The sequence below is a fragment of the Pteropus alecto genome, unplaced genomic scaffold (assembly GCF_000325575.1).
Source record: "Pteropus alecto unplaced genomic scaffold, ASM32557v1 scaffold42, whole genome shotgun sequence".
NCBI lineage: Eukaryota > Metazoa > Chordata > Mammalia > Chiroptera > Pteropodidae > Pteropus > Pteropus alecto.
Genome location: NW_006434825.1, coordinates 12,892,161 through 12,911,032, shown reverse-complemented (window position 1 = coordinate 12,911,032; position 18,872 = coordinate 12,892,161). Strand labels below are relative to the sequence as shown.

The following is an 18,872-nucleotide window of genomic DNA, read 5'->3' as shown; positions in this document are numbered from 1 at the left end:
GGAGGAGAAGGAGAGAAATAAAGAAACAGAGAGGAAGGAAAAGGAAAATGAAAACTCTGTCCCACGGGCAGAAGACACACCTTAATTAGGCTTTAAAAAATCACTTCTTCATAGAGGTTCAGAAACCCTTACCCAAAAGAAGTATTAATGAAATGAACTTTATATCCATGTCTTTGTGGTGAATATTTAAACCAGAGATAAAAAATTTTAAAAAGAGACACCTATACAGAAGTGCCTATTTAAAACCTCTGTAAGAAGTAAATCTGAGGGATCAAGAATTTCTTTTTGGAACTGAAACTAGGTTAACTACAGCTCTATGACAGCCTATGTAGGTGGTCCTGAAACTTTTCCAAAAGGCTTTGCTTGCCTGATCTGCCTGAAGTGCAGCAGTGTGACTGCAAACGCTCTGTCGCCAGACTCTACTTACTGGAGGCTGTCCTTTGGGTACAACATTCATGAGGAAAACGAGCCTTGAAAACACTGCCTTTAATCACTGTTCAACCCAGGCAGGAACCAAACTGCATTTGGAGACTTCTGAATTATTACAGAATTTGGTGAGCTGAAAGAGTTTCTTTTTATTTATTTCTTACCAAAAGTCGAAGGCTCAACAGTTTTAACTTAGCTGAGACATCTCTAGTTCTTTGGCCTATTGAAGGCAGGCAGTGCTTTTCACAGAGGAGATTAAAGTTCCCTAAGTTTTCAAATGAAAAGACAGACATATCATTCAGCAAAAAGTCTGGTGCTTGGCTACCTGGGTTACTTTAAATGCAGATTCCCAAGTCCCACCTCCAGGGATTATGAATAGTAGTAATGGAAGCCCAGGAAATACATATTTCAGAAAATATGCTAAGGGATTCCAATATAGGTGGCACGAGGAGCAGCATTTCAAAATCACCACTCTCCATTCCTAAGAATGGTCCTACCTACACGCTGTGTTACCAGGGAAGAAAAGCAGAAACAAGAAGCAATTTGTAGACTCCTAGACATTATAATTCCACAAATATTTTTTCTATTATTTTAACATAAAGGGTACTCTCATAATTGCTGTACAGAAGTAGGTTATGGCTCCGAGATACAAAGTGCATCTCCTGTACGAATGGAAATATTCCTTGAATCAAATGTTGACCTCTGATAGTAATGCTTTCCGGACATGTTCAATAAGCAAGGTCAAGCTTAGTTCAAATTTTCTCTTAATTAAACAAGTGAGGATTCAAGAGTAGGTAGTACAATGTTAGGAGGGGAGGACAAACAAACTGACAGTGCTCACAAAGCACTTAAAGAGCCATTTCAGCCCCCTTCATAAACAGTTCATCAGTTCAGAGTAGCAGTGTGGCGAGACAGAATTTACACAAACACTCGATTGCAGAGCAACAGATGGCAGACACTGTCAAGCAATGTCATGTTGAAAGAATTCTTGTGTCTAGGCCAACTTTAACTGCTGTGTCAAACGTGTTCAATAATTTCAGCTCAGTGAGGAAAAGGAAGCAAGAAGCTAGAAGGAGGAAAAGGGGAAGGAAGATCACCTCCATAATGTTCTAGGTAGCAACTAAATTGTCCCTTTAAATCAGAGGGTAGTATAATAGCTATCTGAAGGACAGAAGTCAAGGAAAATTGTGAGGGAATAAGGGAGATGAACTATCCAACTTGTGGGAAGCAAAAAGGCTTTCATGTTTTCTTTCTGGTACGTCACACAGTGTACATTCAGGTTTTCAGATATTTAATCTTTTGTTTCTGCTGTATCACTGAGTAAATGGGAAAGGTGTAGGCCCATTTGAGCCAAATGATAAAAGAATTAAATCTGGAAAACACGGACAGAAAGTCCTGCTCTAGTCAATTACTTCAGTTTAGAATTCCTTCTAAGACCTCTAAGAGAAAATCAACGTTCTGATTCTTCTTTCAACACAGAAGCAATTATTATCACCTGTACTATTCAATCTTAGAATAAACACTTTTCTACAACTGAACCCATGAACTAATTTCTTTCAAAACCATATGGGGCATGGCTTTAGAGTCAATTTTTAAAAAAGCAAATAGAAGCATGAGCAAAATGTTTCCTACTGTTTAAGACTCAGCTATTCTTTTTCCCTGAGATGGTACTGAGTCCGAATTCCTGAGAAATAGGATTTTTGCTTGGCGTGGGGGGTAAGTAAACACTTCTCTTATTAAGATAATTTTTTAAAAATTCTAATTCGAGTAAATAGAAATATAAACACTTAAAACACACAAGAGGAACAGATGACTTCTTACCTTACTACTACCACTTTCAGGTTTAAGGTCATTCTGTTAAAAAAGGAAAACAATATTTTAAGACATAGCTAAATGACCTCTCACCAAATGTTTATTTCCAACCTTGGAACCTGAAACTACATTCTGGTCGTAGTGAACTCCCTGAGAGATGTCAAGGTCTGTAGAAGGGTCCTGTCCCCCACCTCCAACCCCATCCCGGACTCTGAGCATTTCAGGGTCCCTTGTTAGAATGCTATGGTTTAAAAAGTTCATAGTTACCATCTTTTTTAAAGGAATTTGGAAGAATACCAAACGACTATATTAGGTAGAAATGTTATTAACTGCATTACAAAAATCAATCAATTAAAAAAAAAAAATCCAAAATCAGTTTCCTTAGCTTTCAGAGATACTACATGTGTTGCTTTGCAAACAAAAAGCTCTATCTTAGCACACAGTAAGGCTAGATGGCTTTGGAGAAAATTTAGCCTGATGGCTAGGTTGAACAAATTTCCATGGTTCTGTGGCTGCTGGGGAGCTTTCCACTCCAGACGCACTCCTAGCTCAGTTCATTCTTACCGGATGCACATCGCCAATATAGTATTGTTTTAGCATTTCTCTGGCATCAGAGGAGTGGCCTACGTCTTCGAAGCTTTCACTTGCATCTGCACCAGCTTGTTCCAACAGAACCTCTTCTCCGCCAGGATGCTATAAGAAAAAGATATTTACTGAACAGAGCACGCTCTGAAAAGCAAACCAACATAAGTTACTTTCCCCTCCTCTCTCTTCTATTTTCTCCCTTCAATGCAAGGAATGGAACGTCGTATGCCACCTGATAGGATGCAGTGGGAAGAACACAACATAACTTCTGTGATATTCTGGCCCAAAATGCACAACGTGGGTATAATTCTGAAGAAACCTGGGGCAACTGCAAATTGGCAGTCTACAAAATGACTGACCTGTGATCTCCAAAAATATCAAAGTCATAAAAGACAGACCGAAGAATTACTCCAGACTGAAGGAGGCTAGAGAGACAAGACAATTGGGAACAACATGTGTTCCCGTGGTTGATTTCTTTTGCCAACATTGTTGAGACAGCTACAGAAACCTGAATGGAAACTCTGGGCAAAGGGTGTATGAAATCCTGTATTCTCCTGTTGCAACTTTTCTGTAAGTTAGAAATGGTTTCAAAAGAAGTTAAATAAATAATATCAAAATAACTACTTCCATATCTAGGAAGTAAATTTTTTCTATAACTTACAAGTTACAGAAAGTTATGACCTTGGACAAGTTATTAAAAAATTGAGGTATTTTTGCTTATTTGTAAAATGGAGATAACGAGTACCTATCTTAACTACTATTATACAAAATAAGGATAAGAAAAGTGAGAAAGAGAGACGTGCACTTCGTATAATATGCTATCATCTACGATTTTAAAAAGCAGATACACATATGTGCACATATGCATAAAATCTCCCTGGAAACACTGCAAGGAACATGGTAGCTGGCAGACAGGGGAGAGGGAAGACTTTAAACTACACACTCTTTTTGAAACTGTTTTATCAAGTAAAGTATTACCTATTCAGAAAATAATTCTTTTTTAAAGTTACATTTAGCAAGTCCCTTACCTAAACATTCAATAAACATTTATTTAAAACTAGTAAATTTAGAATTATTTGACATATCAAATTTGTATTTCTGAAATCAAGCAATACTTTAAAATAGTTTCTTTTTATAACCTTTTAAGCAAGACTAAGATGATCATCCTGTCTTACAGATGAATTCAACTGAAGCACAAAAACTCTTAACTATAATCTCCCAGTTATGCCGCTTGTCTATGAGCTCACTGAGGATAAGAATTTCCATTTTGTCTCCAAAACAGTCTCCAGCCATTGGGTGGGTCTTCCATCCCAGAATTTAAGCATGCTGTTTTAAAGCAAGATTAAGATAGCCGCCAATTATCTGTTATTACATTTAAAAACTCTCAGCCGTGTTAAGCCATTATTTTTGGAATTGTGTCCCAATTTCCTCTTTGCACCTAAGCTATGGTTTTTTCTTTACGACATATCCCGACTATTATGTTGCCTTTCAAAATAAAGGATAACAAAACTTTTTAGTAGCGTGAGATATTTCAGGGAACGGTTGGATTTATGACTTCCTACGCAGCTTTTTCTATGACCAAGTATTTCATTTTCACCCATCTCTTACCGCTGATAAACAAATTATAACAGAAATAAATACCGTTAACATTTTAGTGTGTAAAATTCCATTGTTTTCCCAAAATATTCATTCAATCACTTCAAACATTATTCTATACTTTTAATTTAGTATTTACTATTTTAAGTACTAGGCAGTGATAAATACAGTAAATACTGTTTTATAGCCTACTTTTTTTCACTGAGGCAAGGGGGGCGGGGTCAAAAAAAAACAAACCCTACATTTAGTAGCCCTCACTCTAAAATGTGGTCTTAACAGACGGTTTAGAGAGAACATGCAAAAAAAGATTTCAAAGACTCCTTGGTTCCCGTTTTAGAATTCTATAAACTTCGAATATTCTTATTTAAAATCAAATGTAGCCCCCCTAGAGGCAGTGCACTTAGGCCTGAGGCCACAGTAGACCCTGGACCAGTCCTGGACCAGACAATTCCCAGGCTGAGGGGCAGGAGGCCCTGAGGAGAACCTCCCAAAAAAGCCCAGTGCCTGTGGGAGAAGCCCTGGAGCCTTTGCCTGGCTGGCTCTCAGTGAAGATGGGTGCGCGGGAGCTGCTCAACTCCAACATCAGGTTCTGAGTGGATCTGTCCAACTTTCTCATCACCTGTGTGGGAATAACCCACCACTGTGTGCCCATCCTACTGCAAAGCGATAGGATGCTCAATCAGAACCAAGTATCTGATAGGTCCTAATTCGAAGCACAGTAAGAGAAAATGGAAATTATATTCTCAAATAGTCCTTCTTGATAACCCAAAGGATAGATTTTTCCAAAAAAAGGGGAAACAGTACCACCTTCTATAACTAATGCCACTATGCACACAGACATTATGAAAGGGAATGTAACAAATGTCCCCCCTATGATTCTTATTGATGGATGGATCAACACGACATTCTCAGGCTTTGTCACAACCAAAGTCTTACTTCCACTGACCTTATTTTAAGCCTATGCTACAGCAAGTCACAGGGTGCCATTTCTGTATCAAGAGGTAGATATAATTTGCATACTGAGTACTGTAATCAAAAACAAATGACTCTTGATTCTACAAATTAAACCACCTAGTTTCTCTTTAAAAGACAAATCAAATGTAAAAAGTAAAAATGGAGAAGTCAAAACAAGATCTATGTATTATACCCATGTCAACATCCTGGTTGTGATATTGTACTCATCTTGCAAAATGTTACCATTTTGGGGAAAAAACAGGTAAAATGTACAAGGAATCTATTATTTCTTCTTTTTTTTTTTTTTTAGGCGAGGCAACCCTTGGTTGACTTCACAGACTGCAAGGACCTTGTTAGTTTACAATCCCTTATTTTTTTATTTTTTACGCCTACAGCACCTGCTCTTCCTAGGTGGTCTTCCATCTAAGTACTAACCAAGTCTGAAAGTCTGACCCTGCTTAGCTTCCAAGATCAGATGGGATTGGGCTTGTTCAGGGTGGGATGGCCGTAGACTCTTATTTCTTACAACTACATATGAATCTACAATTTTCTCAATAAAATTTTCAATTAAAAAAATCAAATGGAATTTCTAAGTATGTGTATAAATGTGTATAAATTTGTACAAATTTATACAAATGTGTATAAATTTACAGACACACACACACAGATCATAGCAGCATTGTTATGACCCTGAACTTGAAATAACCCAGTGTCCATAAGCAGAGTATGAACAAATTGAGGGAGGGGCAATGAGGATTTATTCTTCATGGGTAGAGTTTCAATTTGGGATGATGAAAAAGTTCTGGAGATAGATGATGGTGATGGTTGCACAATGATGTGAATGTACTTAATGCCACTAAATTATACACTTAAAAATGGTCGAAACAGTAACATTTGTTATGTGTATTTTACCACAATAAAAAGAAGCTAGGTTTACATACCTATATGTCGAAAAGTTGCTTTTGCCTGGATCCCAGCAAAACAAAACAAGACTAAAGGAATTGAGAGATTATCCTCAGTAATCTAGATTGGTTGCCTACATAATTGAAATCTATTGGACAATCATGAATTCCTTATTTTTATTAAATAAACCTAATATAATGCAGTACATAGTTCCCATTTTATTCTAGGATCTGCTTTGCTTTTAATAAATGTTAACTCATTATGAATTTTCAAAAAAAGGTTCTTTTGACCTGAACAGCCTTTGTGTTTTAAAGCTAATGGACCTTATTTCAGCTTATAACATCTAAGCAATTACACAATATTACAAATAAAAATGTTCCAAATAAAGTATACCGCAATCAAGTTCATAAACTGTCAGAAGAGATGAAACAATGTGATGGATTCATTTCTACCTCGGTCAACCAATAATCAAGTGAAAACCTTTAGACACAAAGAAAATTCTATAATGTCTCTTGTGAAGGATTTTAGTTCAACTCTCCAAAAAAATGTGGTAGAAGCATTTTGGAATGTTTCTTTTCATTTACTTTACTATTACTGAAATGAGGACAAAAAAATTTTGTTTTAATATAGAAAAGAGGACAACTTACAACAAAAAATAATACTTCCAGATTACTAATTCTATAGACAGGACAGGGACAGATGGGCAGAAAGAGGAAAATGTGAACAATGACAGTTACAGAATCAAAATCTTGTTGGGTAAAAATTACAAATTCTCTGTGGGTGGAAATTCTATACTAATGTAATAAAAATGTAACATAGATAGTTGGAAAATGAAATCTAGAAACATTAAGTAAGATCATAGAAGCTGCAACGTTAGGCCAGGTGATGAAAAGAGGGACCTCTAGCCAAACACATTTTTCTTCTCCCACCAGACTATAAGCTCCATAAGAACAGGGACCAGTTTTCTTTTTTATGGCTGGATTCCAGAGCATAGCATGGCACCTGGAACACTGCGAGGTATAGGGCACTTTGCCCTCTTTCTCCTCCCACCTGTTCTCTCTCCCTTTCCTCGCTGGCAGGTGCTCACTCATACCCACAAGCAAAATGAATAAATAAGTGAAGGTTGATTTGTTGTTCACGGCCTCTCACTTGGACAGTGCTGGAAATTAAATTTCACCTTATCTTATTCCCAGCCTTCCCTAGGACTGACCACTTGGGACTACTCACTGAAAGACAGCACTCTTTCTATAGATTTGTTAATTCTACGAGATAGGTAAATTGTACTCTCTTTTGACTTGCCTTGGAGAAATCCAGTAAGAATTGGATTAGTCAAACTCTGAAGCTTTAAGGGGTTATTCTAGGGTTGCACCAAAAAAAGTCTGCATTCTCAGTCTTCATGAAGGCACCCTCTACCTTGCATGACAATTACTTGTGCACAGATCTCATCCACCTGCAAGTCCAAGGCAGTTAATTCACTTTTAAATTTTCAGAGCATCTGCCATTTAAAAGTGCTCAAAAGATGCTGCAGGAAAAATAGAATTTATTTTATTAATAATAAACATAACTGCTAACATTTACTGAGCTCTTTATGCCAGATACCATAACAAAGTCTTTATATGCATTATTTAAATTAACTGGCCCAACAACAACCTTGTGGAGTAGGTACTATTATCTCCATTTTACAGATGGAAAGGGCCTTTAAAGAGCTTATTTGCCCAAGAGTGCACAACTGTTAAGTTGTAAAGTAGGAAACTGAACCAGACACTTAGACTGCAGAGCCAAGACCCAGCCATTAGAATTGTACTTCATATATATTAATTTTGCCAAGTTTCTCTTCAAAAGACTCTGTTAAGAAAATGAAAAGGCAAAATACAGAGTGGAGAATATATTCGCAATACATGTATCTGAAAAAGACTTGCATCTAGAATATATAAAGAACACTTTCAAGTCAATAATAAGAAAACAAACAATCCAATTAAAAAATGGGCAAGACTGAACAGACACCTCTAAAAAGACATAAAAATGGCAAATCAGCCCACGAAGATACTTAACGTCATTTGTCATCAGGGAGATGCAAGTTAAAACCCTAATTATATACCAGTACACACCCACTAGAATGGCTAAAAGTAAAATTACTGGCAAATACCATGTGTCAATAAGGATATGGAGAAACTGGAAAACTCATGCTGCTACTAGGAGTGTAAAATGATGTAGACACTTTAAGAAAAGTTCTGGCAGTTGCTTAAAAAGTTAAAACACACACACACACACACACGCACACATGCACATGACCTAGCAATCTCACTCCTAGATGTCCATGCAAAGATGTGCACATGAACGTTCATAGCAGCTTTATTCATAATAGCCAAAACTGGAAACCACCAAAATGTTAATCAACAGATAAACAAAGTTGAGTATACAATGAAATAAAAAGCAATAAATAGAAACAGATTGCTGAAAACATAGAAAAAGCATAAATGAATCTCAAATATATTAAGCAGAAGACGCTAGACATGAGTAGTTTTCTAGTGTTAGAAGTCAAATCAATGGTTGTATGAGGACGGGTGGTAGAAATGTTCTATATATTGATTATGATGGTGATTACACATGTGAGACATTTGTCAAAACTCAATGAATTCTATATATAAAATCTCTACATTTCATTGTATATGCATTAGATCTCAAGAGTTTACGTAAGGAAACAAACCTAGATAGCAAAATATTAACAACCCAAATGTTTATCGATAGGAGACTGCTTAAATAGTGATCCACAGAACAAAATCTATGAATAAGAATGTGTTCCAGGAACTGATGTGGAAAGATTACTGAGACGTACAAGTTAAGTGAAAAAAGGCACAAACCAGTGTGTATAGCAGCGGTCCCCAACCTTTCTGGCACCAGGGACCAGTGCTCATGTGAGAATCGAGGGCCTGATGTGAGGTAGAGCTGAGGTGCTGATGCTAGAGGGGCTGCAAATACACATGAAGCTTCGCTCGCGGGTCTGCCGGTTGCCCTGCGGTACTCATCCGCGGCCTGGGGGTTGGGGACCCCTGGGGTACAGTATGTTACTTTCCGTGTAAAGAATAGGAGGGGCTACGTTCACTTTGCTTATGTGTGCAAAACAAAACTCGGGAAGGATACACAAACAACTAGTTAACTTTGGGCAGATGAAGTAGTTAACTTTGGGCAGATGAAGGCTTTTCACTATATACCTGTATGCCCTATTCAAAAAAGAAAAAAATTAACCTGAGTTCCAGAAAAAAGGTACCCATTCTAACTTCCCTACATCATATCCCCAATCCTTCCAAACTATATCTAAAATGTGAAAGAAGGTGGCTATAAAACAGACCTAACTCCTAAGTCCCCCATCTCATCTAAGAACTCTATTCTTCCAGACCTCCAGGCCAGAAACTTTGGTGTCATCCTTGACTCTTTCTCTCACTCCTCAAATCCAATGCATCATTAAATCTTACTGGCTCTACCATCACAACACATCCAATATCTGACACTTCTCACTACCCCACTGCTACCACCCTGGTCCAAGCCACTATTTGGGCTCCTTAATTCTGCCCTTGTCCTCCTTTAGCCTCTTCTCAATAAGTGCAGTCAGAGTGACACTATTAAACCATTTAAGTCACATCATGTCACTCACTCCTCTGCTCCACTGTAGTTTCCCTTCTCAGGACAAAGGTCAAAAACATGCAAAGCTGTATGCAATCTGTTCTTCCCTGATCATGCTGACTTCATCTACTGCTATCCAACCACTACAGACTCCCTCGTTGTTCCCCCCAAAAAAACATCACACATACTCCTACCTCAAAGGCCTTTGAACTTGCTTCCTCTACCGGGAATGCTCTCCCCACAGATATCCACATGACTAGCTCTTAACTTCCTTCCAGCCTTTACTCCAGTCATCTTAATAAAATCATCTCTGGCCATCATAACTGAAATTTCAACTCCTCATCTGCACACCCTCATCCCATACATATCTATTATCTTCTTCTCTGCTTTTTCTTCTTAGCACTTACCACTACCTAACATAGCATGTATTTTAGTTATTTGCTCTGCTTATTATCCACTTCCCGTAGACTGTAATCCCCCTGAGGGCGTAAATGTTTAATTATCCACTGTTGTATCCTCAGTACTTAGAGCAGTATCTGTCACATAGCAGACACTTGATAAATATGTGAATGAGTAAATGAATGAATGAATAGGGTTAGACTGAACAAGAAAACAGAGATGGATACTACAGAACAGGTAAATAAAATGGCTAAATGCAGGTAAAGATCTCCAGTTCAAACTTCAGGGGAAGCCTTGGCACACCTGTGATGTCTCTGGCTCCATCAGCATGTGGCGAAGCAGTTTAGCAACCACTACTCAAGACTGAGTGTCCCCTACAGATATTGAGAGCTCCTTCTAAGTTCATTCTATATTCTGAATAAATCAAGAAGAAATTGGGGGAAATAAAACCACAAATGAAAAACATTATTACCTACCTATTATGAACTACACTTTAACAAGCTACAACCCACAACTAAAACTTATGACGCATATACCAAAGGACATAAGTCTAGAATTCTGAATACCATGTAGACGAGAAATCTAAATCTCAAAAAAAACAAGTAAACAAGATCTAAACCAGACTCTTCCACTAATCAACTGCATGAGCAAAATCTCTCTGAACCTGTTTCTTGTACCCCTGTTAAAATAAGGATCACTACTATCGAAGTCACTCTCGATTAGTTATTCTGGAGATAAAATAATGGGAAAGCACTTTTAAATGCATAAAATGTCATACAGCATACAAATGCAAGTTACTAAACTTTATAATGTTAACTCACTGGCCACTAGAAAGGTTTATTAAAAAGTGTCCTTTTTGGGGAAACTACATTTTAAAAGTTTTTATAATTTTATGACTAAGGATGTAGAGATATCCCTCCTAGGCCCCAGATTAACAGAAAACATACTTGTCATTTTGCTTCAGAGAAAGACTAGAAAGGAATTTTTCCCAGTTACTTTATGCAAGAATTTCCAAGAAATTAACCACACGAATATTAATCTCCTACTCAAAATGATAGCCACCAAAATATATATGTAATATATAGCAAATATTTATATACATAAAATCTCAAAACCTAGAGATTGTGGCTGGGGATTGACTGCAAAAGAGAAAGAGGGAACTTTTTAGGGTGGTGGATATGCTCTTTCTTAATTGGGGATGCGATTACATAGGTGAATACATTGGTCAAAACTCATCAAACTGTATATTTTAAATGGGCACAATTTATTGTATGTAAATTATACCTCAATAAAATTAGTTTAAACGGATTAGTCTCTGTTTCCTTAAATAAAAAAAAAAATCAGTTGCACCATGGCCTCATGGAGAACTTGAGATCTAATATATCACCTTGAAGATTTAAGAGGATGACAGGACCTGAGTCAGTGGCCAAAAAAAGGTCAACTCATGACCCTCTAGCCTCAATGTCAACTCAAATTAGAAAAAATAAACGCAGCATAATGGAGGTGGGTGAGAATTTCATATTCAAGAAAATGAAAACCAAAAATGATATTCCTTCGGGAAGCAGAGTGGGAAAAGCACACTGGAGTCCTTCAGAACTAGGTTCGAACGGCTCTAGGCTGTTAAGTGTGTACCCTTGGGAGTCCTCAGTCCTTGAGGCTCAGTTATCCTTTCTGCAAAATGGGGATCATAATGGCTGAGAGTTTAGCTCAGCACACAGTAAGTGCTCGATGCATAAGTAATACATGATATTATTTAAGGCACCAGAATTTAGTGCTGGCTGTAAATGCATGCATACATAAGCCCCCCACCCCAGTTTCCGTCTTGGAAGGTTGTAAGAGGTCTCTTTCGTACGCCTTATCGCCCTTAGCCTGACTTCATTTCTCGCTACACACACCCCTAGCACCTCTCCGGGACCGACCACCCCTCATCCCAGCAGCTCCCACGGGCCGTCCACCTCCTGGGCCCAACCTCGTTAAGGAAGCGGGTGATATCGTAGACTCGCCCGTGGATCACCAGCCATATGTCCTTCGAGGAGTTGCGCTTCGCCACCTCCTCCAAACGGTAATAGGTGACGGGGGTCTCCACCCCTTGCCCTTTCCCATCGCTGCCGCTTGCTTCCACAGTCGCCATTGGGCCTGAAACACCTCTTCTCCACCGCTAACCGGTTTTCCGCTAAGTGCCTTGAGGTAGACGCTAAGATCAGCCCTCCCCGGCTTCCGTAACCAGGGTCCAAAGGCCGTCGGTGGGTTTCCGAAAACAGCCAATCACACCTCTGAATAATTCCTGGTTTGTTTTCTTTTCACCAATGAAACAAGGGATTGTTTCAAATCCCTCCCACTTCTCCCCCTTTCTCAGGACGTAGGCCTGGTTCGAGGTCCAACTAACCAATCAGAATTGCACATCCCATCCAATCTCGCCCGTCAGACACCGTGATTTTGGAAAGGCGCCTAATGGAGACGTGTTGATTAAGGGTCATGGAGGACAAGTTTCCCTTTCACTTTGGCTTACCAGCCTGCAGAGTCCTGGATGAGGGGGCTGAGTCTCCATTTTCCCATTTCCCATCCCTTCTCCGTGGGGCCCTGCTGAGTCGCGCCAAGCTCGTTTTCCCCACCGCCCGCGCGGCATGTATTCCAGCCGCCGATTTACATCATTGCTTTGCAGCCTAGCGAATCTTGTCTCTAAGGCTGTTTCCTCGCTAGTGAAGTGGGCATGATAACCTCTACCTTATAGAGAACTCTGGCCAATTAAGTGAGAGTATATCTACAGAGCTCTTGGCACGTAGTAATCAATACAGAAATGAAAAGGCGGAGTAACTGAATCTCAGGGTGCATGAGTCACCTGAGGAAGCTTCGTTAAAAATGCAGATTCCCTCCAGTCTAGCCATGGAGTCTCTCCTTCACCTTGAATTTTGGCTTGCCTTTTTACTTTGGCCAGTAGATTGTGGCAGAAGTGGTGCTGCGCAAGTTACAAGTCTAGACCTCAAGAGGCCTTGAAGTTTCCATCTTCACCGTCTTAGAACAGTACCTGCAGATCATAATGCCGGGGAAGAAGCCTGGGATTAAAGACTAGCCATTTAAACTGACTCAGCTGAGCCCACCCCTTAATCAACTTGTCAGCTGAATGCAAACACATGATGAGCAAAACCACTCAGTCAACCCACAGGATCATGAGAAATAATAAAACATTGTTTTAAGACACTAAAAAGAAAAAAAGAAAAGCAGATTCCTAGCCCCCCTCCAGAGATTCAGGTTCGGTGGGTCTGGATATAGAACAATAAATCAACACTTTTAACAACTATTTTGGATGACTCAAGTGATCGGTGGGTAATTTTGGGAATCATTGAACTTTTTTTTTTGAAGCATAGTAGATGGCTCATACAGTGAATTAGTACAATTACATGGCATTTACCTCCACCTCTGGAAAACTTGAGTCCAATAGTGTTTTTAAAACTCTATTTTAAAAACTCTGAAGAACCTCTCAGCAACAGGAAGAGTTGGACAAATAATCTGGAGTACCACAAAAGCAAAAGCAGGCTCTCTGTGACTGGGGAAAGTGTGGTTGGGATTCCTCCAGTAGCAGTGATAATATTCCTCAAAGGGACCTGGGCAGGTGACAGGACCTTAGAGGGGAAACGCTACATGGTACATTCAGGGCGATTGAACCCTCGTTGCCAGGGCTCCCAACTAGCAGAAATACCTGAGCTCCACTGTGGAGGCTGTCAGCTCTGCAACAGATCTTTCAGTGACCAACGTGGACTGAGGATAGAGGGCCCTTGCTGAATGTTTTGCACCATGTAAAACCACTGGGAAGAAGAACACCCTTGTAAATGACTGAGACTGAATTTGTCACCATCATGGTAAGTGAAATTAGGTTCCAATTAAAGTGTTTTTATAAATCAATATTTAAATTTGTTTTAGAATTTCAAACAGTTAAGTTGAAAGAATAGTACAATGAACTCCCATATACTTCTAATTTAAATTCACCAATTTTAATACTTTTCCTTATTTGATTTCTTCCATATGTTTATTAATGTTAATAATGTCAAACTATTTCCGACATCACGACCCTTTACCTCCAAATAATTCTGTATCTTCTAAAAATAAGAACATATTCTTACATGACCCCAGTATGATTTTCAAATTCAGGAAATTTAACATTCATACAAAGTTATTATTTAACATGCTGTCTATATCATTTTCCAATTATAATAATTGCATTTATTTACGAGTCTTTAGTCTCCTTTAATCAGGTACATTTCTTCAACCTTTTTTTCCCCATGACATTGACATTTTTGAAAAGTATGGCCTCAAATTGAATCTGATTCAGAAAAATATTGTGGCCTAACTATATTGATTGTAAATTTATATTCATAATTTAAAGCACATGTTAGCCAGAAGGTCTAGCTTGGAATCCTGTCCATACCATTCACTCACTTGATAACATAGGCAGTTTTCTCAATCTCTTCTTTTTCAAGTGGATACCCTGCTGTTCCAATACCACCTGATGAAAACACGATTCCCTGTTGAATTGTTTTTATGTCTTTGTTGAAAATCGATTGACCATATAAGTGTAGGTCTTTTTCTGAAATTTCTATTCTGTTACAGTGATTTGTCTGTATGTCTTTATGCCAATTTCGCACTATTTTGATTACTATAGCTTTGAAATAAGGCTTGAAGACAGGTAATGTAAATCCTTCAGCTTTGCTCGTATTTTTCAAAATTGTTTCTGCTAGATACTTTGTATTTCCATACATATATTTTGAAATCAGCTTGTTGAACCAAGTGATCAAGGTTAACATCACCAGATACAAATCATGTTGATAGTATGTATCTTCTGGCAAACTTCTCTAAGCACAAGAAAAACATTAGGCAAACCCAAACTGAAGGACATTCTACAAAATATCTGACCAGTATTCCTCAAAACAATCTCATTTAAAAAACAAACAAAAAGACAAGATAACACCGAGAAATTGTCAATTGTCACAGACCCAAGAAGACTGAGACACAATAGCTAAATGCAGTGTGGATTGTATCCAGATAAAGTTAGCAGTAAGGTACCACTGTTGACTTCTTAGTTTTGACAAATGTACTATAGTATGTGTAAGATGTTAACTTTATGGGAAGCTGGGTGAAAGGTGTAGAAGAACTCTGTATTATATTTGCAAATTTTCTGTAAATCTAAAATAAATCCCAAAATAAAAAGTTTATTTTAAAAAATCAGCCCGTTAATTTCTGTATAAGAGTTTATAGATGAATTTATAGAGAATGAACATCTTAACAACCTTAGGTCTTAGATCCACAAACACAGTATACTGCTACATTTATTTAAATCTTTTTTTTTTAATTTGTAATTTTCAGCATACAGGGCTTCTACGTATTTTATTAAATTTGTTTCTAAATATTTTATGGTTTTTATGCTAATTATAAATTGAATTATTTCAGTTGCTCGCTGCTATAATAAAGAAATATAATTTTGTACACTGACTTAGTATTCTATGACCTTGCTAAATTCACTTATAGTTCTAGAGGTTGTTTTTACATTTCTTAGAATAAACTTAAATGTAGCAATCATATCATCTGCTAACAGACAGTTTTACTTCCCCCTTTCCAATCTGTGTGCTTTTTTTTCCTTGCCTTATTTCACTAGCTAGGACTTCTAATACAACACTGAATAAAAATGGTAAAATGAGTATTCCTGCCTTGTTCCCAATCTTAGGAAGAGGAAGAAAGCATTCAGTCTTTCATAATTAAATACGATGTTGTCTGCAGGTTTTTCAGTAGATGCCCTTTATCAGGTAGAGGGCAGAATTACCCTATATTCCTAGTTCCTCAAGGGTTTTTTTTTTGTTTTTGTTTTTTCTAATCATGAATGAATATTAAATCCTGTTGAATATTTTTTCTGCATCTATTGGGATGATCTTATGATTTTTCTCCTTTATTCTGTTAATATGGTGACTTACTTTGAATTGTTTTCAAAAATTTATCCATCTTTGCATTCCTGGGATAAACCCCACTTGGTTAGGATGTTGGTCTTTTTTATTTATTGTTGGATTCAATTTGCTACTATTTTTTTAAGGATCTTTGCATCTATATTCATGAGAAATATTGGCCTGTAATTTGTTCTTTAATGTCTTTAAGAGTTTTTTCAAGCTCTTTGATAAATATTTACTACAAGACTACAGCTATGTACTGTATCAACATGAATATTAAAAAAAAAAAACTCAGCACGGTGCCTGCCACAGAGTCCTCAGCAAATGCCAGCTATTTTGGAGTTATTATTTCTAGATGCTATAAATGAGACCCAGCTCTTAAAGAAAACTTACTTTCTAAGAGGAAGATGACACTTACTACATAAGACATTTTTAACATTAACACTTTACTTTTGCTGTTTTTACATATTAGAAAATCCTCTCCCCGCTGCTGTTCAGGTGTGTGCTCTGAAATTTATCTCAGGTAACAGTGGGATAAGTGTGTGAGGAACTGTTCCAGGGGAATTGTTATTTACCTTGCAAGTACATTTTACTGCCTTTGTATGACTAGTAAAATTGGAACAGGAAACTGTCAAGGAAAACTGCACATGCTCCTTGAGAATAGAGCAAGGAACAAGGATTCTATCTCATTTTTTGCAGACATCAAACATACCTCCTGTGTTCTCACACTTTTTTTTGGGGGGGTGGGGTTAGGGAGTTCCCCTATCCTATTCCAGGAATGGACTACAATGAGGAGCCCCTGAAATCTGTTCTTGTCCTTTTCAAAGTATTATATCCCCTAGCGACCTATTCTGTTCTGCCAGAAAGAAGACAAACTCTTAAAGCCATCACAGTCCAACACTCTCCCCTTCCCAAGGCCAGGCCTAGGCCATCCAGTGTCAGGGAGGCTTCAGGGAGTTGGTTCAAAGTTAGCAAAGTTAGGAGCCCATATCCTACAGGTCATGCCCTCAGGGAGGGTTTGGCTGCAAGCATCCTAGAGTTGTTCAACCCCAGGTCAGCCAGATCTCCCTGGCCTGTTGAGTGATCTCTTCTGGAGATTCCCCTGAGGCCATCCTGTTGAATCTTATGCCGGGGAGCCCACCTCCCACCAGACCAGCCCGGTTTCTAGAAGTGAAAGAAACTAAAGCTGGGCAAACATGCATCGTCGACAAGGATGCTTTCTACGCTGGGTCAGTTTTCCTAGCTTCAGCACAACCACCTTTCTTCCTTCCACTGTTTGTTTGTTTTTAACAGGTAATAAATACATTCACATGTTCTAAAAAGAAAATATATGTGTGTATAAATATATATGTGTGTGTGTGTATGTGTATTCATTCTCACAAAATAACCACCACATAACTTTATTTTCTTATTTATCCTCTCCACTCCTCTCCCTTTTTATACAAAATATAGCTTATTATATATACTTTATGCATATTGCTCTATTCATTTAACAATATCTCCCTAAGATCATTCCATATCAGTTTAGAGAGAGGTTCCTCATTCTTTTCTTATAGCCACATTTATAGTCATGTCATAGTTTATTTAATAATACATATTTGGATTGTTTCCAGTCTTTTACCATTATCCTCAATGCTTCAATGAATGTACATGTCATTTGCTCAAGTGCAATTTTATCTATAGGACATATTCCCACAAGTGAAAAGAGCTGGACCAAAGATATCAGCAAATTTTCCTTCATACAGGATATATTGATTTACATACCCATCCACAATGTGTGAGGATGTCTGCTTTCATAAAATCTAACCAACAGTGTGCGTGATCAATAGACAGAGCAATGAAATGAAATAGAAGTCCTAAAATACACAATATAGACGATGTAACAAAAATGTTATCTCAAATCAGTGAGGAAAAGGGAGACTTTTATAGCTGAAACAAAACAATAAATAAATAATGTTTTTCTAGAAATTTTTTTTTTCTGGAAAAAAATAATTTGGCTATATATCCATATACCAGGAGAAACTTCATCTTGATCCAATATTTAAGCATAATAAATTAAAAAATAAAAAGTATTACTCCACCTATTCAAAGTTCAAAAACAGGCAAAACAAATACAACAAAAGCACAAGTGACAAAAGAATAGAAAAACTGGACTTCATTAAAATAAAAAATGTTTGTGTTGCAAACAAGTCCATTAAAACTGAAAAGACTAGGAGAAAAATACTTCCAAATCATATATAGGCATACCTCAAAGATATTACGGGTTCAGTTCCAGACCACTGCAATAAAGTGAGTATTGCAGTAAAGAGAGTCGTCATCTTTTTGCTGGTGGATGGTCTTGCCTTCAATTTGTAGAAAACATACCTGTGAGGTGCAATAAAGTGAAACAAAATAAAACATGATATACCCGTATCTGATAAGAGACTTGTATCTAGAATATATAAAGAACACTTACAGCTGAACAATAAAAAGATAGCGCAATTTTAAAATGCATAAAGGATTTTAGTAGACATTTCACCAAAGAAGCTACAAATGGTCAATAAGCATATGAAAAGATTCTCAACATTATCAGCTGTCAGGGAAATGCAACTCAAAACCACAATGAGATTCCCCTTCACACCCACTAGGATGGTCAAAATTAAAAAA

The 18,872-nt window shown here is 37.7% G+C and overlaps 1 protein-coding gene across 2 annotated transcripts in view; it reads right to left on the bottom strand.

The window, feature by feature from the left end:
* Nucleotides 1–12,541, bottom strand: part of LOC102888647 (cytochrome b5 type B) — a 24,166-nt gene extending 11,625 nt beyond the window's left edge. Inside the window, exons 1-3 of one of the 2 annotated variants that reach the window (XM_015587754.2) lie at nucleotides 12,266–12,541; nucleotides 2,803–2,931; nucleotides 2,248–2,280 (exon numbers count right to left, since the gene is read on the bottom strand). In XM_015587754.2, coding sequence (XP_015443240.1) covers nucleotides 2,248–2,280; nucleotides 2,803–2,931; nucleotides 12,266–12,427 — 324 coding nt within the window. In that variant the 5' untranslated portion in view covers nucleotides 12,428–12,541. The remainder of the gene's footprint in view (nucleotides 1–2,247; nucleotides 2,281–2,802; nucleotides 2,932–12,265) is intronic. The other variant, XM_006909812.3, reaches the window with a different exon arrangement.
* Nucleotides 12,542–18,872: the final 6,331 nt, after the last annotated feature.